Source organism: Taeniopygia guttata, chromosome 27 (assembly GCF_048771995.1).
Source record: "Taeniopygia guttata chromosome 27, bTaeGut7.mat, whole genome shotgun sequence".
Taxonomy (NCBI): Eukaryota; Metazoa; Chordata; class Aves; order Passeriformes; family Estrildidae; genus Taeniopygia; species Taeniopygia guttata.
Window position 1 is genome coordinate 5,325,903 of NC_133052.1, and position 25,070 is coordinate 5,350,972.

General features: G+C 53.8%; 1 protein-coding gene across 4 annotated transcripts in view; it reads left to right on the forward strand.

Moving 5' to 3' along the window:
• ASIC2 (acid sensing ion channel subunit 2) overlaps nucleotides 1-25,070 on the forward strand; it is a 417,185-nt gene that overhangs the window by 380,748 nt on the left and 11,367 nt on the right. For all 4 annotated transcript variants that reach the window (XM_072919149.1, XM_072919148.1, XM_072919147.1 and 1 more), the window contains exons 3-4: nucleotides 13,917-14,044; nucleotides 24,345-24,495. In XM_072919149.1, the coding sequence (XP_072775250.1) occupies nucleotides 13,917-14,044; nucleotides 24,345-24,495 (279 nt within the window). The remainder of the gene's footprint in view (nucleotides 1-13,916; nucleotides 14,045-24,344; nucleotides 24,496-25,070) is intronic.

The following is a 25,070-nucleotide window of genomic DNA, read 5'->3' on the forward strand; positions in this document are numbered from 1 at the left end:
AGGGTGTGGAAAGGGTTTTCACCTCCTGGGAATGGGTTTCCCCCTCCTGGGAATGGGTTTTCCATGCCTGGGAATGGATTTTCCACTCTTGGGAATGGGTTTTGCCCTCCTGGGAATGGGTTTTCCCCTCCTGGGATTGGGTTTTCCATGCCTGGGAATGGATTTTCCACTCCTGGGAATGGGTTTTCCATGCCTGGGAATGGATTTTCCACTCCTGGGAATGGGTTTTCCCTGCTGGGAATGGGTTTTTCCCTGCTGGGAATGGGTTTCCCCTCCTGGGAATGGGTTTTCCACTCCTGGGAATGGGTTTTCCCTGCTGGGAATGGTTTTTCCATGCCTGTGAATGGATTTTCCACTCTTGGGAATGGGTTTTGCCCTCCTGGGAATGGGTTTTCCCTCCTGGGGATGGGTTTTCCCTGCTGGACAGGCTCTGGAAGAGTTTTCATTGTGCTGAGCAGCAGCAGGACCTGGCAGTGCCCTCTTAAACCAGCATTGCTTGGGGCAGCTCTGGAGGAACTGAATAATCTGATCTGGAATATGAAATATTCTGTTCTGGAGGAGCAGAGAATCTGCTCTGACAGGGAAAGAAAACCTGCTCTGAAAGGACAAAGACTCTGCTCTGGAATATTAAATAATCATCTCAGGAGGAGCCAAGAATCTGCTCTGGAGGAACAAATAATTTGCTCTGGAGGAACAAAGAATCTGTTCTGGAATATTAAACAGTCTGCTCTGGAGGAATAAATAAACAGCTTGGAAAGAGCAAAGAATCTGCTCTGAAGGACAAACACACTGCTCTGGAAGGATAAAGCATCTGCTCTGAAGGAGTAAATCATTTTCTGTGAAGCAATAAATAATCTGCTCTGGAATATTGAACTATGCTGGGGGAGCAAAGAATTTGCTCTGAAGGGCCAAAAAAATCTGGCCTGGAAGAAGAAATAATCTGGTCTGGAAGACTAAATAATCTGATTTGGAGGAGTAAATAATTTGCTTTGAAGGAATAAAACATCAGCTTTGGAGGAGCAAATAAACAGCTCCAAAGGAATAAAGGATCTGCTCTGAAGGAATAAATAGTCTGCTTTGGAATATTAAAGAATCTGCTCTGGAGGAATAAAGAATCTGCTCTGGAGGAGCAAAGAATCGGCTCTGGAGGACAAATCCCCAGCTCTGGAATGTGGAACTGCTCTGAGGGAAGAGCTGAGCTGCCCCCAGGGAAGGAGGAGGCAGAACTGGGAAGGACTCTTGGCTTAGGGGGGATGGAGGGGAGAAAATGGATCTGTGGGGGTGGGGGGACCCAGCTGGGGACAGAGGGACAATGCAGGGCCCTGGGATGGATCTGGGTGTGGGAAAGGCACCCAAACCCAGGGGTTCAGCCTTTTCCTGCTGTGTCCCGTCATGGAGTGAGGGAAGCTCATCCTCCCTGTGCTTTAGGGACACTAGGGACAGTCCCTCAGAGGGGCTGGGGGTGGCCTTGGTGGCCTCCCCAGGGCTGTGGGCACAGCTGCCCTGGCACCCTGGGGACAGTGGCAGGAGCCACAGGTGACCTGTGCTGCTCCTGGGCCCCTTCCCTGTGCCCCCCAGGCCACACTGCCCAGCCTTCCTCCTGGTATGGCCCTGCAGGGTGTGCCACCCTGGCTGGGACATCCTGAGTGGGACAGGCTGGGGACATCCTGAGCCAGGGCTGGGGACATCCTGAGCAGGGGCTGGGGACATCTGAGCTGGGACAGGCTGGGGACATCCTGAGCAGGGACTGGGGACATCTGAGCTGGGACAGGCTGGGGACATCCTGAGCTGGAGCTGGGGACATCTGAGCAGGGCTGGGGACATCTGAGCTGGAGCTGGAGACATCCTGAGCTGGAGCTGGGGACATCCTGAGCTGGAGCTGGGGACATCCTGAGCAGGGGCTGGGGACATCCTGAGCCAGGGCTGGGGACATCCTGAGCAGGGCTGGGGACATCCTGAGCTGGGCTGGGGACATCTGAGCAGGGCAGGCGTGTGGCAGTGGCCCCGGAGCTGGGCTGGAGCAGTGTCACCAGTCCCTGGGCACAACCAGAGCTGGCTGGGATGGGTTTGGAATTCTGCCACTTCCAGCAGGGCCAGGGCAGCCTGGGGACCCGGCAGTGCCTGGGGGGAGCGCAGCCCTTGGGGTGTCTGTGCTGTGGCTCTGCTTTTCCACAGCCCCAGGAAAAGAGGGAAAAGTCTGTGGGGGTGGCAGGGTGACAGGGACCCCGCCCGAGGAGCTGCTCCAGTGGTCTGCAGTTATGGGGAGCAGTGGGAAGGGAAGGGCTTTGGGGATGGAAAAGTCTATTTTCTGTCCCTGCGAGCTCAGGGTGAGGGAAGGAAAATGGGGGTGTCCAGAGAGGGGATGGGAGAGAAGGATTTGATGTCAACCATCCCAAAATGTGCCAGGCAGAATGCTGGTCTTTGTGAAGAAAGATTGCTTGGAATCCAGGGTTATGGAATTGTTCAGGTTGGGAAAGTCCTCTGAGGCGAGTCCAGCGTCCCCCAGCACTGCCAAGGCCACCACTGGCTCCTGTCCCCAGGTGCCACATCCACCTGGATTTAAATCCCTGCAAGGTCAGGGACTCCCTGGCTGCCCTTTCCCCAAAATCCAGCTGAAGCCTCCCCTGGCACAGCCTGAGGCCGTTTCCTCTTTTGAGGAATTCTTGCCTGGAGGAAAAGGGCTCTGAGCCAGCTCTGCCCTCCCTTGGGACCTGCTCACCTCTGATCCACCGGGGCACCTTCAGCGCTCTTGGAATTGTCACTTCCAGGGAAGGATCCCATCTTCCCCCGTTCTGCCCACATCCAGCATCTCCCCAGAGCCAGAGTCTGGAGCCAGCCCCAGTCTGGTCCCAGTGGGGAGCAGAGGATCCCCCATTTGCTCCTCCAGCCCCCAGAGTGTTCCCCTGAGGGCTCCTCTCCATCATTTTTCCAACCTTTTCCTCCCGGCCCTGCAGACTCCTGTAATTCCAGGAGCAGCTCAGAACCCACATCCCCAGGGATGTCAGAGCTGATTGAGGGGGAAATCTCAAAGCCCCTCTTTATTTGCACACTGTCCCCTCAGCTGGGGCTGGCACTGGGCTGGAGTGCCCCCGATGAAGGGGTTGGGGTCAGTATCCCGGGATAACCTGTTCCACTCTGGATCCTTTGTTTTCCCCACTGTTTTTCCTGCTGGTGAAAATGTTCTGCTCCCGTCTGGTGTTTGCCTGGGAATATTTATAGAGAGGATCCGGAGCTTTCCCCTCGCCAGACACAACCCAAGCTGTGCTGGATTCCTCCCAAATCCCGCCTTTCCCACTCCTCTTCCCATCCCAGCCATTCCAGGGGTGCTCCTTTCCCTGCCCCCATCCATCCCCCCCGTGACCAGAGCTGGGGGTGGCATTCCCACTGCCAGGGCTCCTGGAGCCCCGTGCCGTGGGGTGTTGGCACCTGGGAAGGTGGATTTGGGAGAGGAATGGGATGAAATCCAGACTGGAGCCACTCCACCCTCCATAAGTCCTTAAAAAGGGATTTTCCATCTCAGTAAAGAAAGGGATGGGGTGGATGGATCATCACCATGGTGACCGCTGGGATTGATGGTCAGCTCTGAGGTGGCCACAAGTTGAGGAATTCCCTTGTTTGTGTCTCTCTTGGAAAATCCATCTGGACTCAACTCTACTTCATTCTTACCCATTGCTGGATTTCACCTCCTGCTGTTTTCTCCCCATTCCTTGAAAACCTTCCAGTGCCAGCCCCACCATTTCCTACCCAAATTCCCATCAGCCTGGCACTGATGGATATTTTGGTAAATTTTCCCTCTCTCCAGCACAGTTCCACCAGCCTGGGCTGCCTGGAGGTTTCCCAATTGGTTGGGGAATCCTGCCCCTCCTGCTGCCCCAGAGCTGGGAATGCCCTGTGGGTGGCACCGAAACTCACCGCAAATCTTTTTTAGTTCCATTTATTTATCCATAAAATCCTCCATAGAGGGAGTGGCAGGAGGGGACAGGGCTGGGGGGACACCTGGGGACACTGGGGGACAAAGGGAAGAAGGTGCTGCAATGCTTAGGGATACAGAGAGGGAAAATCCTTTCCTGGAGAAGGGAAGCTCCAGGGAGAGCTCAGAGCCCCTTGCAGGACCCAAAGGGGCTCCAGGAGAGCTGGAGAGGGACTGGGGACAAGGGATGGAGGGACAGGACCCAGGGAATGGCTCCACTGCCAGAGGGCAGGGATGGATATTGGGAATTGGGAATTGGGAATTGTTCCCTGTGAGGGTGGGCAGCCCTGGCACAGGGTGCCCAGAGCAGCTGTGGTGCCCCTGGAGCCCTGGCAGTGCCCAAGGCCAGGCTGGAGGGGGCTTGGAGCAGCCTGGGACAGTGGGAGGTGTCCCTGCCATGGCAGGGGTGGCACTGGGGGGGATATAAGGTCCCTTCCCACCCAAACCATTCTGTGACCTTGTGATCTCTCTTTCATCCATAACAAAATCTGGCTGGACTCTTGGACATCGCAGTCCCATCCATCCATCCATCCCTCATCCATCCATCCATCCATCCATCCATCCATCCATCCATCCATCAGCCATCCATCCATCCATCAGCCATCCATCCCCCATCCATCCATCCATCCATCCATCCATCATCCATCCATCATCCATCCATCCATCCATCCATCATCCATCCATCCATCCATCCATCCATCCATCCATCCATCATCCATCCATCCATCCATCATCCATCCATCCATCCATCCATCCATTCATCATCCATCCATCCATCCATCCATCCATCCATCATCCATCCATCCATCATCCATCCATCCATCCATCCATCCATCCATCCATCCATCCATCAATCCATCCATCCATCCATCATCCATCCATCCATCCATCATCCATCCATCCATCATCCATCCATCCATCCATCCATCATCCATCCATCCATCCATCCATCCATCCATCCATCCATCATCCATCCATCCATCCATCCATCCATCCATCCATCCATCCATCATCCATCCATCATCCATCCATCCATCCATCATCCATCCATCCACTCCTGTCCATCCATCATCCATCCATCCATCCATCTATCTATCATCCATCCATCATCCATCCATCATCCATCCATCCATCATCCTTCCATCCCTCATTCATCCATCCATCCATCCATCATCCATCCATCATCCATCCATCCATCCATCCATCCATCCATCCATCATCCTTCCATCCCTCATTCATCCATCCATCCATCCATCATCCATCCATCATCCATCCATCCATCCATCCATCCATCCATCCATCCATCCATCCATCATCCATCCATCCATCCATCCATCCATCCATCATCCATCCATCATCCATCCATCCATCATCCATCCATCCATCCATCATCCATCCATCCATCCATCCATCCATCATCCATCCATCCATCCATCCATCCATCCATCCATCCATCATCCATCCATCCATCCATCCATCCCTCCATCAATCCATCCCTCCCACAGGGGCAGCAGCTCTGCCAGGACCGCTCCTCATCCCTGGGTTCTGTTCCCTCTGGCTCCTCCAGCAGCCGCAATCAGCAGCAGCTTTTCCCTGTTTAATTTTGTCATGCAATTCCAGGGGAAGCAGCGAAGCTCCTGGAGGGGGAGGGATGAGCAGGATCTGGCTCTGTGCCTTTCAGAGCTGTTTTCCCGTATTTTGATTTCTTTGGGATCATCCCAGTCCATGGGGGCAGCACTGAACAAGGCTGGCAGATGGGTGGCAGCCCCGGCTCTGGATGCCGGGAACATCCCTCCCTGCCTCCAGGGAATCTCGGCTCCTTCCCCTCCTCCTGTTCTGCCAGCAGCTCCCAAGGCTCCGGGATGGCTGCGGAGATTTTGGCTCTGCTCCCTCCTGCCCCTTCACTGCCACATGTGATTCCCAAGGGGTGCTGAGGTGGGAAGGGAATTTTTATTCCTTTCCCAGCACGGAGAAATCATGGAATCAGCATCCCAGGATCATCCCTGCCTGCCCTGGGATGACCCCCAGGAGAGCAGGTTATGGGATGCTTGTTGTCTCATTTTAATGATTAAAAATTTAGCTTAATAGGGAGCAGCAAGGAGATGGAATATTGAATTCCTGGCTCCTGCTCATCCAGGAAAACCTTTCCCAGCCCTGGGCTGGAATCCTGGCACTTTCTCCTGCTCATGGATTATGTAAGGAGGTTTTTAATAAAATCCATGGAGCTCTGTATTTTTTGGCTCTTGTCCCTCCCCTGGTCACCCTTCACTGCCACACGTGAGTCCCAAGGGATGCTGAGGTGGGAAGGGCATTTTTATTCCTTCCCCAGCCCGGAGAAATCATGGAAGCAGCATCCTGGGAGCATCCCTGCCTGCCCTGGGATGACCCCAGGAGAGCAGCTTCCCAGACATTTTCATGATTAAAAATTAAGCTTTATAGGACACAAGCAAGGAGCTGGAATACTGAATTCCTGGATCCTGCTCATCCAGCAAAACCTTTCCCAGCCTGGGGCTGGAATCCTGGTGCTTTCTCCTGCTCCTGGATTATGTAAGGGGGTTTTTAATAAAATCCGTGGAGCTCTGGATCTTTTGGCTCTCCTGCCTCCCTTCACTGCCACACGTGATTCCCAAGGGATGCTGAGGTGGGAAGGGAATTTGTATTCCTTGGTCATGGAAGCAGCATCACCTGGCAGGAGCATCCCTGCCTGCCCTGGGATGACCCCAGGAGAGCAGCTTCCCTGACATTTATTCCCTCTTTTCAATGATTAAATAGGGGCAAGGAGCTGGAATATTGAATTCCTGGCTCCTGCTCATCCATCAAAACCTTTCCCAGCCCTGGGCTGGAATCCTAACGCTTTCTCCTGCTCCTGGATTATGTAAGGAGTTTTTTAATAATATCCATGGAGCCATCTGGCCCCAGATTTGGGATGCAAATGCAATATGTTCCCTAAAAATAGCACAGCGGCTCCATGGGGTTGTACAACACCTCCTGCTCCTCGTGAAGGGAGGGAGCTGGGAAAGGAGGGAGCAGGGAAAAACCTCCTCTCCAGGCTGGGAAGGAGCTGGAGGAGCTCTGGAGTCCCAGCTCCTGCCCCTTCCCACTCCATGACCCAGGGATGGGGTGGAAGGCACCCAAATAAATGAAAAATGGGAGATAAATCAGGAATTTCTGTAGGGAGGCTTTGAGTCCCAGCCCGGGGCAGGTGGGTGCTGGGGCTTGTCCTGGATATTTTTCCCAGTTGATGCTGTAGGAATTCCAGAACCATGGACTACTTTGGGTTGTGAGGGACTTTAAAGTCCATCCATTGGCAGGGGCACCTGCCCCTGTCCCAGGTTCTCCAAACCCTCTCCAACCTGGCCTGGGGCACTTCCAGGCTGGAATTCCAGAGGTGCCAGAGGGAAGCATTGGCTCCGTGCCCTCATCCCTTGGGATCAGTGACCCCTTTGCTTCTTTCCCAGCCTTTGCTCCATCCCAAATTCCCTCTTTTGCTGGCAAAGCTGGTTTTCCTTCTCTCTCCCATTCCTGCCGTGTCCTTCTCCCTGAAGCAAAGGGAGGGGTCCTTCTGTGGTGACAGCTGGGACGACTCCAAACCCCCCTGGGCAGCCCCTTCCAGGGCCTGACCCCCCTTCCCATCAGGGAATTTTCCCTGGACCCAGCTGAGCCTGCCCTGACGCAGCCTGGAGCCGTTCCCTCTCATCCTGTCCCTTTTCCCAGGAGGAATCCCGAGCCCCTCTGGCTGCCTCCCCCTGCCTGGGAGTGGTGCAGTCAGAAGTTGCCCCGAGCCTCCTTTTGTCCAGGATGAATTTATTCCCCTGGATCCAGACGGGCTCCCCCGACCCCGCACAGCCCCAGGACATCGCTGCTGCTGAGCCCCAGGGAGCAGCCCCTTCTCCCAGCTCCATGTGCCAGGCAGCTCCCTTTATCCAGGAGGGAATTTCTTGTCCCTGATTGCCCCCGGAGCTCAGCTCACAGCAAAACCACCCCCAGGACAAATCTGGAGTGACTGATTTTCCTGGAAAAGCTGCGTGGCCTCAGCTAGGATCAGTGCTCAGATTCCAGCTTCACCTCCCCGTTCCCAGGGAACTGAAACTCCAATTCCATGGAAATCAGAGCACTCTCGGGGCAGCCAAACTGGTGAAACTGGTGCCTTCACAATTCCACATTTTCTCAGGGTGGGATTGCAGCACCCGCTTCTTTGGAGCCATGTTTCCATGGCAATTGGATTTTTTGTTTCAATGTATATGCCTTGCTCTGAACAGCCAGGTGTCTGCTGAGGGAGGCAGGAGCCTCCCCTGAAATGGAAAATGCAAACCCCCTCCCTCCCAATTGTTATCATTTTGGAATTAAGGGGCTCTCAGGCAAAGATATGGGAATAGGAATAACAGTTCTTTAATCGGAAAATTAAATATAAAAAAGCAATAGTACAAGACAAGAAAACCAACAGTGCCAGAGTCAGAACATGCCCTGACTCCCTGTGGGTCAGGGAGGTGGCAGCAGCCCCATCCCAGGGTGGCTCAGCCCTCCTGCAGTGCCAGCTGTGCTTCTGCTGGAGCAGGATCCTGCACAAGGGGGGAGTTTTCCTCTGGAGCTCCAGGGCTGGGGGAGATGGGCCTGGGCTCCTCTGGGAATGCAGTGGGGAAGAAAGCTGCTCCTCTGGGAATGCAGTGGGAAGAAAGCTGCTCCTCTGGGAATGCAGTGGGAAGAAAGCTGCTCCTCTGGGAATGCAGGGGGCAAAGGCTGCTGTGCTGTTCCCAGGTCAGATTGGATCCAGGTAGGAATTCTCGGCTCCTCCCCTGGGCGCAGCATCTCCCCATGGATTATGGAATTTTCTCAGCCAGGCAGGGACACTGAGTGGCCATGGACAGCAGAGATCTCCTGGAGGGAGGGTTGGCTGTGGGAGAGATAAAGAAAAGTGCCCAAAGAGCAGCAGAGACCGGCCCCAGCTCTGGCAGATGGCAATGGATGCACACCCAGCCACATCTTGCATTTCCAACCCAAGACACATTTGGGAAAAATTAGAGCGTTGGGAGTTTGCTCAGGAATCTTGCCTGGGTATGGAGGGGTTGGAGGAGCAGGAGATTCCCTGGGAGCACAGGGAGCATCCAGGGATCCCCTGCTCAGCAGGGCCTGGGGGTGACCTGAGGACACAAATCCAAGTCCTGCACACTTCCCGGAATAATGAGGAATGTGGGAGTATTTCAGGAGTCTTGGGGTTGGTGGGAACAGGGAGAACACCCAGAGCAGCTTCTTGGTGCTGGGAATTCCTGCCCTTCTCAGGGGTCACACAGGAGGTGGGAAGCAGGGGATCCCTGGAAGATGGGGGATCACTGGGAAGAGGAAATCTCTGGGAAGGTTAGGAATCCCTGGGGAGGTTGGAGATCCCTGGGAAGGTTGGGGGTCCCTGGGAAGGTTGGGGATCCCTGGGAAGGTTGGGGATCCCTGGGAAGGTAGGCAGCCCTGGCTCATGGTTTCCATGGTGATACCAAGCAAAGGATGCTGGAAAACCTCGGGATGAACTCAGCATTCCCAGGGCAGGTCTGGCCCCTGCTCCAGGTCCTTCCTTCCCGAGGAACACCAGGAGTCCTGGTCCCAGAGTGCCCTCCAGGGATGCACATCTGGGCTCCCTGCCAGATGTGGCTCCTGGGGCTGCCCTGGGGCTGTTGCTCCTCCTGGGGTCTGGGGGCACCTGGGGGTGGGGGGAGCCCTTGGAGACCCTTCCAGCCCAAGGAATTCCTTGGGATGTACTTCCAGTTTTATGGAGGGGAGACTGAGGCCAAGGACAGTGAAAACCTTTCCCAGCTCTGTTCCCTCTGTCCAGAGCAGGACATTTATGGGAATTGACTGAGGAATTCCCAGATGGAGCTGTGTGGGACTTGCTTTGGCTTTCTCCAAGCAGGAATATCCCCCCTGGAGCTGGAATATACCCCCTGGGGAAGACAATTCCAGAGCTGGGGATAAAAATTCCAGAGCTACAGGATCACAATTCCAGAGTTGGGGGATAACAACAATTCCAGAGGATAATAATTCCAGAGCTGTGGGATAACAGTTCCAGAAGTGAGGAATAACAATTGCAGAGCTGGGGATAACAATTCCACCAGAAACTCCTCCCAGCTCTGGCTGTATCCTCATTTCCCAATGAATCAGTGCCAGGATCAGCTCCAGCTCTTCATTCCCAAGGGGAATTGGATGTGTTTGCACAGGACCAGGCAGGGTGAGAGGGCAGCTCCCAGCTTTTGGGATTTTAATTCCTGAGTTTTCAGGGATGAGCTTGGTCCCAGCCAAAAACTCTACTCCCTGTAGAGTTTTCCTGGGATGCCCTTCCCCAAAAAGTCATGGAAAGGCAACAGCAGGAGTAGGAAGCTGAGCTTCCCTCTGCAGCCAGCTGGGAGCAGGTGCTGAATTAATCCTGGATTTAATTCAAGCTCCTTTAATCCTGCAGGGGAAAGAGCAGCTCAGGATTTGTTGGGAGAGCCCACCCTGGGAGCTGGAATGGATTTAATGTGTGGGAAAATGCAGAATTCTGGATTATTCCCAACCTGGAATGCTCTAAAACCTGAATTTCCAGACGCTCTGAGAGTGGGGCTGGTGATGAAGGAAGGGGTTTGGCTTCCCCATATCCCTAAATAAAGTTTAAAACTGGGATGTGCCAAATCCCGAGGGATTTAGATTGATTTTGAATTTATCTGATCCAATCCAAAGATTTCAGGGTTATTTTTCCCCAAATTGATGCATGATTCCAAAAAAAATGGGCTCATTGGGAGGCTCTGCTGGGTGCAGGAATGGATTTACTGTATGGAAAAAATGCAGTTTCTAAGGAATTTTTTATAATTCCCAACCTGGAATGAGCTATAAACTGAATTTCCAAGCCATGAGAGTGGGGCTGGGGATAAATGAAGCATTCCCAACATCCCAAACAAGGTTAAAAACTGGAGATGCAATCCAAGCCCCAAAGGATTGGGATTGGTTTTAGTTTCTCTGAGCAATTCCAAGGATTCCAGGATTATTTTTCCCCACAGTGATGAGCGTTTATAAAAAATGAGAAGAGCAGTGTCTCAGCCCCAGAGATCCAGGAGAAATTCCCAGAAAAATCCATTCCAAATGATGCTGAAATTGGAAAAAAAAAAAAAAAAGTCTGTCAAAATTGGAAAAAAGAAGTCAAATTGTCAAAAGTTACAATTTGTCAAAAGTTAGAATTTGAAATATGAATAAAATAATGGCTGGGATTTTTCCCTGGGACATTCAGAGCCCTCTCCAGTGCCAGGGGTTTCCACGGAGCCCTTTGGGATTTGCTGTGTCCAGGGAAAATTCCTTCAGAAATGAATGACCCCAAACCCAGATTTTTGGGGCTGCTGGGCCCTCCCTTTTCCCAGAGTTCCAAGAAATATTGAATCCCCACTAAAGCTCCCGGATCCCAGAATGGGTGTGGAATATTTAGGATGCAGTTAATGAGTTCTGATCCAGGCATTTCTATCCAAGCTGGGCTTTTAACTTGCCTCTTCTAGCAGCAAACAGGAATTTTGGAAGGAATCTATTCTTTATGAGAAGGGACAATTTTTCCAAGCCAATTCCATGTTTTTGGTTTCTTCCTTGTGCAGGAGAAACAAGGAAAGATGCCTGGGGTTGGCAGCTCCTCTAAAAAATTCCTGTTTGTTTTGTTTTCCTGGGTGTCATCACTGATGGAATTCTGCAGTTGTGGGGTTTAATCCCAAAGTTTGTTCCATGCTGTGGCCTTTCCCTCCCTTTCCATGGGCACCACTGGCTTCGTTCCAGGGTTTTCCATTTAAAATTCCAAATCCTGCTGGTTTGAGGATTAATTTGGCTACTGCAGGCTGGATCTTGGTATGGATGGACAGGGATTTACCCATGGACAGACCCCTGGGCATGGGAAATCCCTGGAATTAGAGCTGGGGCAGGTGCAGAAATGGGCAGAGGAGTTTTGGATGGAAAATATTTTGGGAAAATTCCTGTTGCCCAACAAATTAAACTAAATAGGAGTTTTTTCATCTGAGGTGTCAGAGAATTACTGAGGCAAGCAGATGGAATCTCCTCCGGAGTGCTGGAAGGGGATCAACACCCAGCAGAGCCGTGGGGGTGGGTGGGACCGGCAGGAGCGGGAAAAACGGGATGGGAATTGGGGGGAGGGCTTGGGGGGAGCATGGGAAGGGTTTGAGCCTGGCCTGGGCTGGGGTTTGGGCAGCTGGGGCAGACCCTGGGATGCTGTGGGACTGTGGAGATGGGATTGGGATGGGACTGGAATCTTCTCCATCACCAAAGGCATTTGGGAAGAGCTAGCAGGGGTTTGTTCCCAAAAAGTGTGGGAATGTGTGGTTGGGGGCTGGGGTTTCCCAGGAGGTGGCAGCAGTGTCTGGCCTGGGTCTCCAGAATTCCAGACTCCTGGCTCAGCCCTTGGCCATGGCTCTGCTGAGCTGGGAGGTGACACCTGGGAGGGGCTGGAAGGGAGGGGATCCGAGCTCTGGGATGCTCCTGTTTGTCCTGGCCAATTCCAACCCAAACCCATCCCGCCTGTGGGTGTCGCTTGGTTTGCCTTGGCAGCTCCTGGGTGAGCAGGGTCTGTTCAGGTGGGATTTTGGAAAGGAATTCCTCCCTGGGAGGGTGGGCAGCCCTGGCACAGGGTGCCCAGAGCAGCTGTGGTGCCCCTGGAGCCCTGGCAGTGCCCAAGGCCAGGCTGGACAGGGCTTGGAGCAGCCTGGGACAGTGGGAGCTGTCCCTGCCATGGCAGGGGTGGCACTGGCTGGATTTAAGGTCCCTTCCAACCCAAACCATTCCAGGATTCCATGATCCTGTGAGGAAAATCCTCTTGGGAGAAGGCAGCAGATCCCTTTGCCAGCAGAGTTAAATCCTGAATTCCTGAGACCCACAAAACCTCCTCCAGAGTCCCCTCCTTGTCCCCTTGTCCCCTGCCCGTGTCCTCCCAACCCTCTTTGTGCACACCCTGGAGAAGCAGCTCTGGAGCTGGGAGTGGCTGGGATTCCCTGCTCCCGAGGTTCTCCCAGAGCTGTTGGAAATTGAAATGCACAATGGAATAGTAGGAAAATGCTACGGAATAGTGGGAGGCTGAGGAATGATTCATCCTCCAAGAGAAGCTCCTCAGATGTGGAGGTGGCACTGCTGGCCACCAGCATGGATCCAGATCCAGGAATATTCCAGGTTTAGGTCAAATTGGGTCTCGTTAACAACTTCCTCTGTCAGTCCTTAGTCGCAGATGGAACCTGGGAGAGCAGCAGGAATCCCGAGGAGAGGAGGTGACAGCCCTGGGTGTGTGGGGACAGGAGCCCACGGTGCTGATCTGAGCTCAAATCTGCTTCCAAAGCCACCCTGTGACTTTTGTCCACTCGTTTTAGTGGAAAAGAGGAACTGACCTCGAGTTACTGCACATGGATTTTGGATGTGGAAACCCCTCCATCACCCCATGGCCCCAGAAGGCTTTTCCACCTTGGAGCAGCTGCCAAACCCCAAATTCCTTGACATTTAGGGCATTCTTAATGTCATTTCATGACCAGCATTCCCAAGTGGCCTCGGGCTGTGCCAGGGATGGGACAGCGAGGGGCATCATGGATTCATGAATCCTCAGTGTTGGAGCCCTCCTGGAGAGTGGGAACGGCTCGGGTGGGGGAAGGAGGAGTTGGTTTGGATTGGTGATGTGGCAATGTCACCAAAGTGTCCTGGAACCAAATTCCAGCTGGAAACTGAGGTGCCCTCCTGATTTCTCTTCCTTGGAAGTTCAGAGCCGGCTGGAGCCGCTGTTCCAGGGAGGGGAGCTGGGATCAGGAGCGATGGGAGGTGATTTGGGATGAGGCCCGGGAGTGGTTCTGCTCCTAGCAAATCCTGCTGCTGGATTTCCTCCCTCAGTTTCCAGGGATCCGATCATCCAGGTGGGAACATTCCAGCTGTTCTTGAGCTCCTTAAGCTCCCCCTTCTCTTGCAGAGGAGACGACGTTCGAGGCCGGAGTCAAAGTGCAGATCCACAGCCAGTCTGAGCCTCCCTTCGTCCAGGAGCTGGGATTTGGGGTGGCCCCTGGATTCCAGACCTTTGTGGCCACCCAGGAGCAAAGGGTAAGTCCCAAATTCCCATTCCACCCCGGGATCTCCTCCCTTCCTGGGAGAGGTTCCTTCTCTGTAATTGATGCCCCTTGAGATGCAGCTCCATAATTAACAGGTTTTTGATGCCTTGCTTCAAATTTCTTGGGATGAGGGCAGCTTTTCCAGGTTATCTCCCATGGTTATTCCACAGTCCTGCATTCCCACAGCTCCTTGAAGTCCCACAGTAATTCCATCTCCAGGACAGATTTCATCCCTGGTGACTTCCATGGTTGGAGCTGAGCTGTGGCAGCTCCAAATGTTGGTCCTGTCCAACCCACTGGGGTTTTCCCAGAAAAAACACATTCCAAGGATAAAAAAGAGGCAGCAGGACAGAGTTTCCTGACGGAGCAGGAATCTTTCAGGTGACACCAGAATATCCACATGATTTATGACAAACTCTCCTGAGATACCTGGGAATCATCATCTTCCTTGAGTCCCAGAAGTGACACATCCACATGGATGGATGGATGGATGGATGATGGATGGATGGATGGATGGATGGATGGATGGATGGATGGATGATGGATGGATGGATGATGGATGGATGGATGGATGGATGGATGATGGATGGATGGATGGATGGATGGATGGATGGATGGATGGATGGATGATGGATGGATGGATGGATGGATGGATGGATGGATGGATGGATGATGGATGGATGATGGATGGATGGATGGATGGATGGATGGATGGATGGATGGATGATGGATGGATGATGGATGGATGGATGGATGGATGGATGGATGGATAGATAATGGCTGGCTGGATGGATGATAGATGATGGATGGATGGATGATGGATGGATGATGGATGGATGGATGATGGATGATGGATGGATGGATGATAGATGATGGATGGATGCATGGACAGGGGTGGGAAGGGCTGGACAGGGCATCATGTGGTGCCTGATGCTCAAAGATTCTGGGAGCAGCTCCTCGAATCTGGCAGCTCCACCTGGCAGCTCCAGCAGTGATTGAAAATATTTGCCTTCCTTAAAAATCCCTTCCTGGACAAGATTTGGTAGCTGGGCTGGGAGCTGGAGCCTGCAGAGAGGATCTCAAGGACTTTGGGTTAAATTGCTGCAAATTCAAGGCTTTGCTGCAGCTGCTGGAATCTTTCCCCACCCCATTTCCGGCACTGCCTATTCCAACATTTCCATTGAAAAATGAGAATTCCAAGCCCAACATCATCCAGATGAGAGAGAGGGGAAAACATTCCTCCCCACATCCCCCCTTCCACATGGGAGGTGTAGAGGACAGAACAGATTTAGGGACTCTCAGCTCAAGGGTGTCCCTTTTTCTGGGGGTTTTGCCAGAGTTTTGCTGATGGGAGAGGGAAGGGCTCAATCCTGGGATTTTCTGACCCATTTAAAATCATCTGAGGGCTCCAAAGCCTTTCCTCAGGAGAGGTGGAACAATCTCCAGCATTCAGCTCCCACCCCAGTCCTTCTTCCCAGAAAGAAATTTTTAACCTAATTACAGCCATTAATAGCTTCCTCTAATTAATTATTAGTCCTTGGGGACCTTCTGGGTTCCCCCCACCTTCCCGATGTGCAGCTTTTATCCCAATCCCTGATTTAGTCTGGGTTTTTCCAACTAAATCTGTGCTAAAGGAGCCTGTGCTGCTCCTTTAATAAACCAGAGCCAAAGGTGGAACAGCTCCAGGAAAATCCCCCAGGGACTGAGCCCAGGCAGTTATTGGGGTCCTGAACCCGGAGTTTTACATTCTGGGCCATAAATTAAATATCCTGCAGCTGGACAAAACAGGAATAAAGAAAAAGTGGAACTGATTTCCCATCTTCCAGCTCAGAGCAGCCTCAGGGAGTTAAAATCTCTTTCTCCAGGGATAAATAGTGTGGAGTGAGGAAGATTTGGGATGATGGGAGCTGTGGACCCTCTGTGGGACAGAATTTGGGTTGTGAGGGGTCATTTCCTGTCTCTGGATTCATTCCCTGTGGCCCTGCTCAATTCCCTCCCTTCTTTCCCCATCCCACTCTGGAAATCAGAGCATTCCCTGGGCTTTGCTCCTGATTTTCTGCCTTCCCAGGGCTGCAGCTGCTCAGCACCACTGAGGATTCACATCCTGGACCAGGGCATAAATCCTGGCTTTCCACCCAGAGCTTTCCAAAATCCCCCTGTCCGGAGCCAGCTCTGCTCCGTGGTTGGGATGTCATTGAATCTCCCTTCACAATGAGCTCTCAGGCTGGAAAAATGGGAATTAAATCAGCTCTGCTCCTCCTCCTGCAGTGGCTGAGGCCCGTGGTTCCTGCAAGGAGACACTTTTGGGATTCATTTCCCACCTTGGGAGTTAATGCAGGAGTGACCTTGGGAGGGACCTGGCAGTGTCAGGCTGGAAATGCTGAGTCAGCAACAAAAACTCCTGAGAAAGCAATTCCGGCAGGAGGTTTGTCCATAAAATGTGGTGGATGGATTAAAGAGGCCAAGCTGCTTCTGGCCAAGGGCCAAGGGAGATGTTTCCTGGTTAAAAAACCACGGGATTGTTCATCCTGGAGGAAACACCAGGGGTGACCAGACTGGGACCTTCCAGGACCTGAAGAGGAGCAGGAAAAATGGAGAGGGAATATTTCCAAGGGCTAGAGGGACAGGACCCAGGGAATGGCTCCCACTGCCAGAGGGCAGGGATGGATATTGGGAATTGGGAATTCTTCCCTGTGAGGGCAGGGAGTCCCTGGCACAGGTGCCCAGAGCAGCTGTGGTGCCTCTGGATCCCTGGCAGTGCCCAAGGCCAGGCTGGACAGGGCTGGGAGCAGCCTGGGACAGTGGGAGGTGTCCCTGCCATGGCTGGGGTGGCACTGGGTGGGCTCTGAGGTCCTTCCAACCTAAACCATTCCAGGATTCCATGAAATCCCAGACTGGAGCAATCCCTGAAGGTCAGAGCAGCCAGGGCTGAGCTCCCTGAGGGAAGCAGGAGCCAGGACATGATGGATGACTGGAATGAGAACAGGAGGGTCTGGATGGAAAATCCTCCCTGGATCCCCTCCATGCCCGAGTGCAGAGGGAAAGGAGCTGGAGAGGTTCCCATGGAGCTGCTGCCCTGGGGCTTTCACCCCATTTCCCATGGGATGAACCCCCACAGTCCCATCCCAGCTGGGGCTCCCTGTGCCTCCCCAGGGCTGCTCCAGGATCTCCCTGATTGTTTCCATGGCAGTTCCCGAGTGGATGGATGAGGTTTGTCTGCTCATGATCAGGAGCTGGCAGGACCTGGCACAGGGAAGGATCCATCCCACCAGAGGGATACCAAGGAGGCCAGGACCCCCTGGAACTGGGAATTGCCCTTCAGCTCCCACCCCTCCCAGCTTTGGATGGATCCCCTTCCATTTTCCCCTTTCCTGGCACTTTTGGGTGAGCCTGGTGTTGGAATCTCCCCTCCAGACCTTGGGAAGCTGCACTATCCCTGCCTTATTCCCCTTTTCCCTGACCATGGCACCAAGGCTTGGATGGACAGACTAAAATCCAAATTTGAAGGGCGATCCCATGGAGAAAGAGAAATTCCTCTTTCCTTCCCCTTTTCCAGGCTGGTTTTGCAGCATCTCAGCATCACCCAAACCTCTTCCATCAGGAATGGGGTCAGACTTCCCAACAGAGCTGCACAGGGCATCCAGGGAAGATGGAAAGCACCTGGAAAAGGGCAATTCCTGCCAAATTGGCCATAAAAATTCCAGAGGCCTCAGTGAAGCCCTGGGTTCTAAGTTGTTGTTTGATGGGGCTCTGGAGACTCATCCCCTCCAAAGGTTTTATGGGATAGAGAGCAGAAGTACAGAGCTGCAGATCCAGAGTGGGATTCAAGAGGCAGGAAAATGGGATTCAGGCCTGGCTGTGATTCCCACTCAGGATGGAAGCACTGGGATTTGGGAATTAGGAGGAATTAAAGAACATTTCCCATGTTTGAGGTGTCATTTTACAAGGGATGGGGTGCCAAGACACAGGGAATGTGTGTCCAGGGAATTCCGTCCCAGTGTCCATCCATCCCTGCCCTGTCCCTGTCCCTCCCACTGCGGGGATGGATGGGACACTGGGAAGGAATTCCTGGCTGGGACGGTGGGCAGGCCCTGGAATGGATTCCCCAGAGAGGCTGTGGCTGCCCCTGGGATCCCTGGAATTGTCCCAGGCCAGGTTGGAGAGGGCTTGGAACACTTTGAGACAGTGGGAGGTGTCCCTGGGGTTGGAATTGGATGAGTTTTCATGTCCCTGCCAGCCCAAACCATTCCATAATTCCATGGATTCACATTTCCTAACCCTTGCTCCAAGCATTTTCTGCCACCCATGGTCTGACCCCTCCTGGGAAAAAGTTCACCTCCTGATTTCTTTGTTCCCCTCAATCCCACAAACTCCCAGTGGATTCCCTCCAATTTATCCTTAAATTCTGAATTAATTCAACAAGGAGATTCCATAAAACCAATCCCACAGAACCTTAATGGGGCAGGAGCAGTTGGAAGCAGGAGATGGAAGAAAACTTTGAATTTGTAGGACAGGAGAGGGGTTTTGTTTGGAAAACAGGGTTGGGAGGGAATTGGGAATAGATGCAAAGGAAAATGGGTTTGGAGGGAAGAGATGGAGATGAGGCAGAGCCTGGAAGAGGCAGAGAGTGGGAAGGGAGGTCAGGAAGAGCCATTGGATCCAAGGATGAGGGAATGGTTTGGGTTTCCTGCTCTCCCCTGCACCCTGTGAAAAAGAGGATTTTATGAAAAGGTGGAAAAGTGAGGACAGGAAAACTTCAGAGTCCAATTCCCCCCACCCCCCAAACCAGGCACCTCTGCCAAGTTTGGGAATTGAGTCCAACAAATGCAGGCAGGATGGTCTGGGAGGAATCCCCATCCCTGAGGGATTTCATCCATGTGGATGTGACCCTGGGGGACGTGGGGCAGTTCCCTAGAGGGAACAGCGGGACTCAGTCTCAGAGGGCGTTTCCAACCCTTAGAATTCTATACCTCCACGTTACTGGGGATTTGAGGCTGATTTTGCACCTGAGCCACAGGCCCAGCTCATCCAGGGGGAGCAGGAGTGGGAGCAAACGTGGGATGAGGCTCTGGAGGGACTGCCCGGGACTTTGGGTGGATCTCCAGGAGGTTTCAGTGCTGCTCTTCCTGTTGGGTTTGCAAAGAAGGATCCTGGAGCTCCAAAATCCCATTTTCCCCATAACACCCCCGAGCTCTGCTCCAAAGGAGCTCCCAGGGGCTGGAAGGGTCAAATTCATCCCTGAAAACCAATTCCTCGGGAAGGAACAGGCAGGATGGGAAAGGAGCTGGAGATGCAAACAGACAATTCCAGCACCATTAACTGGGAGCTGGGATCAGCCAGCTGTGACTCCTCTGGGATTTTCAGCATTCCACAAGGGCTGGAGCTGCCTGGGATGGAAATTCCAAGAAGCTGCTGCTGTTGGAGGTCCCCTTAAAGAACGGAGGGCTCTGGTTTCACTGGGAGCCCAGCCTGGGTGGGGATGTTCAGGGAAGGTTTGGGTCCCTCCTTGGGATTGATGGAGTTTGGTGCCATCAGCCACGTGAGAGAATCTGGGCAGGAACTGGTGCTGGATCCATCCCAGAGCCAGAGGGGAATGGAGCAGGGAAAGGTTCTCCCCCAGAGGTGCTGGCACTGCCCAGGGAATGGGCACAGCCCCGAGGCTGCCAGAGCTCCAGGAGGGTTTGGACAGCACTGCCAGGGGTGCCCAGGGTGGGATTGCGGCGATCCTGGGGGATTCCTGGAATCCTGGGGGAATGCTGGGATCCTGGGGGAATGCTGGGATCCTGGGGGATTGTTTGGATCCTGGAGAATTGCCAGGATCCTGGGGAATTGTTGGGATCCTGGGCAGGAACAGGGGTGGGACTCGGTCCTGGTGAGATCCCTCCATCCAGGATTTCATTAAACTGCTCCGACCTCTGCTGGGATAATCTCCACCACATTTCCCTGTTTGAGAAAATGAAACAGGCAGGAAAAACACGGATAGCACTTCCAATTAACTGAAGGAGTGACCTCTGTGGCTGCGGGCAGATGCTGCAGCTCCTGGGAGGCTCCGTGCCAGGAGCAGTGTGGAAAGGCAGGAATGTGGCCAGGGAAAGGCTTTGGCAGGAGCTGCTCCCCCCCTGCCCCGGGGATCACGTCCCTCCAGGTTTCCCAAGCTCATCCCCCCTTTAACTGGCATTTAGAACAAGCAGAATCCATCCAGCTTCGAAGGAGTCAAATCAATTTTTTTCTTCCCCTGTTAGCACCTGCCAGCTGGGAACTGATCCTGGTAATCCTGGAGAAAGCCGGGATCAGGAGGGCTGGAAAAGCAGTTAATTCATAAATTAATTATTAATTACTGCGAAAGGGCCAGGCTGGGAGTTTGTCACCCTCAATTAGAGGCTGGAGATGGATTTCTCCACGCAGGAGCAGGAGGAGGAGCCCTCGGGAAGCTGCCAGGGAGCACAAATCCTGCAGGATCCGAGGGCAGGGATGCTCCTGCTGCCTTTCCCCTGCTTTTCCCGGAGCTGTGCCGTGGTTTGTTCCCACTTTGGGGCAGCAGGGGAGGGTGAGGGAGCAGCTCCACATCCTGGGGCTGATCCAGCCCAGATCCCTCCCACAAACCCCATACTGGGATAATCTGGAAGAAAGGAAAGGGATTCCCTCAGGACCACCTCAGGAGGAGGAGGAGGATCTGGAGGGGCTGCAGGAGCAGGATCAGACCCAGTGAAGTCTCTCCCGTTAATACTCCCCGAGGCTGAGGGCTGGTAGTGCTCCCTCCATCCATCCGTCCATCATCCATCCATCCATCCATCCATCCATCCATCCATCCATCCATCCATCCATCATCCATCCATCCGTCCATCCATCCTTCATCCATCCATCATCCATTATTCCATCCATCCATCCATCATCCATCATCCATCCATCCATCCATCATCCATCCATCCATCCATCCATCATCCATCCATCATCCATCCATCCATCCATCCATCCATCCATCCATCCATCCATCCATCCATCCATCATCCATCCATCCATCATCCATCCATCCATCATCCATCATCCATCGATCCATCGATCCATCCATCATCCATCATCCATCCATCCATCCATCATCCATCCATCATCCATCCATCATCCATCCATCCATCATCCATCCATCCATCCATCCATCCATCCATCATCCATCCATCCATCCATCCATCCATCCATCATCCATCATCCATCGATCCATCCATCCATCCATCATCCATCATCCATCCATCCATCCATCATCCATCCATCATCCATCCATCATCCATCCATCATCCATCCATCATCCATCCATCCATCATCCATCCATCCATCCATCCATCCATCCATCATCCATCCATCCATCCATCCATCCATCCATCATCCATCATCCATCGATCCATCCATCCATCCATCATCCATCATCCATCCATCCATCCATCATCCATCCATCATCCATCCATCCATCCATCCATCATCCATCCATCATCCATCCATCCATCCATCCATCCATCCATCCATCCATCCATCCATCATCCATCCATCCATCCATCCATCCATCCATCCATCCATCATCCATCGATCCATCCATCCATCCATCATCCATCATCCATCCATCCATCCATCATCCATCCATCATCCATCCATCATCCATCCATCCATCATCCATCCATCCATCCATCCATCCATCCATCATCCATCCATCCATCCATCATCCATCCATCCATCATCCATCATCCATCCATCCATCCATCCATCCATCCATCCATCCATCCATCATCCATCCATCCATCCATCCATCCATCCATCCATCCATCCATCATCCATCCATCATCCATCCATCCATCCATCATCCATCCATCCATCATCCATCCATCCATCCATCATCCATCCATCCATCCATCCATCCATCCATCCATCCATCCATCATCCATCCATCCATCCATCCATCCATCCATCCATCCATCCATCCATCATCCATCCATCCATCCATCATCCATCCATCCATCCATCCATCCATCCATCCATCCATCATCCATCATCCATCCATCCATCATCCATCCATCCATCATCCATCCATCATCCATCCATCCATCCATCATCCATCATCCATCCATCCATCCATCCATCCATCCATCATCCATCCATCCATCCATCCATCATCCATCCATCCATCATCCATCCATCCATCCATCCATCCATCCATCCATCCATCCATCCATCATCCATCCATCCATCCATCCATCATCCATCCATCCATCCCTCCATCCATCATCCATCCATCATCCATCCATCCATCCATCCATCATCCATCCATCCATCCATCCATCCATCCATCCATCATCCATCCATCCATCATCCATCCATCCATCCATCCATCCATCCATCCATCCATCATCCATCCATCCATCCATCCATCCATCATCCATCCATCCATCCATCCATCATCCATCCATCCATCCCTCCATCCATCATCCATCCATCATCCATCATCCATCCATCCATCCATCCATCCATCATCCATCCATCCATCATCCATCCATCCATCCATCATCCATCATCCATCCATCCATCCATCCATTATCCATCCATCCATCCATCATCCATCCATCCATCCATCATCCATCCATCCATCCATCCATCATCCATCATCCATCCATCCATCCATCCATCATCCATCCATGCCTCATCCATCCATCCATCATCCATCCATCCATCATCCATCCATCCATCCATCCATCCATCCATCCATCCATCCATCCATCATCCATCCATCCATCCATCATCCATCATCCATCCATCCATCATCCATCCATCCATCCATCCATCCATCCATCCATCCATCCATCCATCCATCCATCATCATCCATCCATCATCCATCCATCCATCCATCCATCCATCCATCCATCCATCCATCCATCATCCATCCATCCATCCATCATCCATCCATCCATCCATCCATCATCCATCCATCATCCATCCATCCATCCATCCATCCATCCATCCATCCATCCATCCATCCATCATCCATCCATCATCCATCCATCCATCATCCATCCATCATCCATCCATCCATCCATCCATCTTCCTGCCTGGGGAGAGTTTGGTGGAGCTTTTGCAGTTTGTGAAGTGGAGTCTGCCAGGCAGAAATTCCAGCTGATCCCTCCACCGGTGCTCCCACTCCCGAGATGGTCATTGTCACCTGGTAGTGTCACCTCCAGGACGTTCATTGTCACCTGGGAGCACTGGGACAGCTTGTCCCAGTGAGTTATCCCAGGAATCGGGGAGCTCCTGGAGGGGGGATGCCCTGAGGGACTGCAGGGGCTGCCTTGTGGCAGGGGACATGTCCTGCCCTGGCCCTGTCCTGCACCTCATGTCCCTGTCCCCATCCCTGTGATGTACCTGCCCCTGTCCCTGTCCCTGTCCTCAGAGAATGTCCCTGTTCCTGTCCCCAGCTGACCCTGTGCTGTGTCTCCCTGTCCCCAGCTGATGTCCTGTCCCGTCCCTGTCCCCTAGCTGATGTCCCTGTCCCAGTTCCCAGTTGACAGCCCTGTACCTAGTTCATGTCCCTGTCCCTGTCCCCAGCTGACATTCCTGTCCCCAGTTCATGTTCCTGTCCCCATCCCTGTCCCCAGCCGACCCTGTCCTGACCCTGTCCCATCCCTGTCCCCAGCTGACCCTGTCCTGTCCCTGTCCCCAGCTGACATTCCTGTCCCCAGTTCATGTTCCTGTCCCCATCCCTGTCCCCAGCTGACCCTGTCCTGTCCCTGTCCCCAGCTGACCCTTGCTGTCCCTGTCCCCAGCTGATGTCTCTGTGCTGTCCCTGTCCCCAGCTGATGTCCCTGTCCCCATCCCTGCCCCCATCGCTGTCCCCAGCTGACCCTGTCCCTGTCCCTGTCCCCAGCTGACCCTGTCCCTGTCCCCAGCTGACCCTGTCCCGTCCCTGTCCCTGTCCCTGTCCCGTCCCTGTCCCTGTCCCCGTCCCCAGCTGCCCCTGTGCTGTCCCTGTCCCCCACTGATGTCCCTGTCCCATCCCTGTCCCCAGCTGACCCTGTCCCGTCCCTGTCCCCAACTGTCCCTGTCCCTGTCCCCAGCTGATGTCCCTGTCCCGTCCCTGTCCCCAGCTGACCCTTGCTGTCCCTGTCCCCAGCTGACCCTGTCCCTGTCCCCAGCTGGCCCTGTGCTGTCCCTGTCCCCAGCTGACCCTGTCCCTGTCCCCAGCTGACCCTGTCCCGTCCCTGTCCCCAGCTGACCCTGTCCCTGTCCCCAGCTGACCCTGTCCCGTCCCTGTCCCCAGCTGACGTACCTGCCCCCGCCGTGGGGCGAGTGCCGCTCCCCGGAGCTGGGGCTGGCGTTTTTCCCGGTGTACAGCGTCACGGCCTGCAGGATCGACTGCGAGACCCGCTACATCGTGGAGAACTGCAACTGCAGGATGGTGCACATGCCAGGTCAGGGACAGGGACACGGCACGGCCTGGGGGACAGCAGGGACAGGGACAGGGACACTGGGCATGGGCTGGGGGACAGCAGGGACAGGGACAGGGACAGGGACACTGGGCACGGGCTGGGGGGCAGCAGGGACAGGGACAGGGACAGACAGGGACAGGGACACGGCACGGGCTGGGGGACAGCAGGGACAGGGACACTGGGCACGGGCTGGGGGGCAGCAGGGACAGGGACAGGGACAGCTGGGCATGGGCTGGGGGGCAGCAGGGACAGGGACAGCTGGGCATGGCCTGGGGGACAGCAGGGACAGGGACAGGGACACAGCACGGGCTGGGGGGCAGCAGGGACAGGGACAGGGACAGACAGGGACAGGGACAGCTGGGCACAGGCTGGGGGGCAGCAGGGACAGGGACAGTGGGCACGGGCTGGGGGACAGCAGGGACAGGGACAGGGACAGCCAGGGACAGGGACAGGGACAGCTGGGCATGGCCTGGAGGGACACCTGGGCACGGGCTGGGGGGCAGCAGGGACAGGGACAGCTGGGTACGGCCTGGGGGGACAGACAGGGACAGGGACAC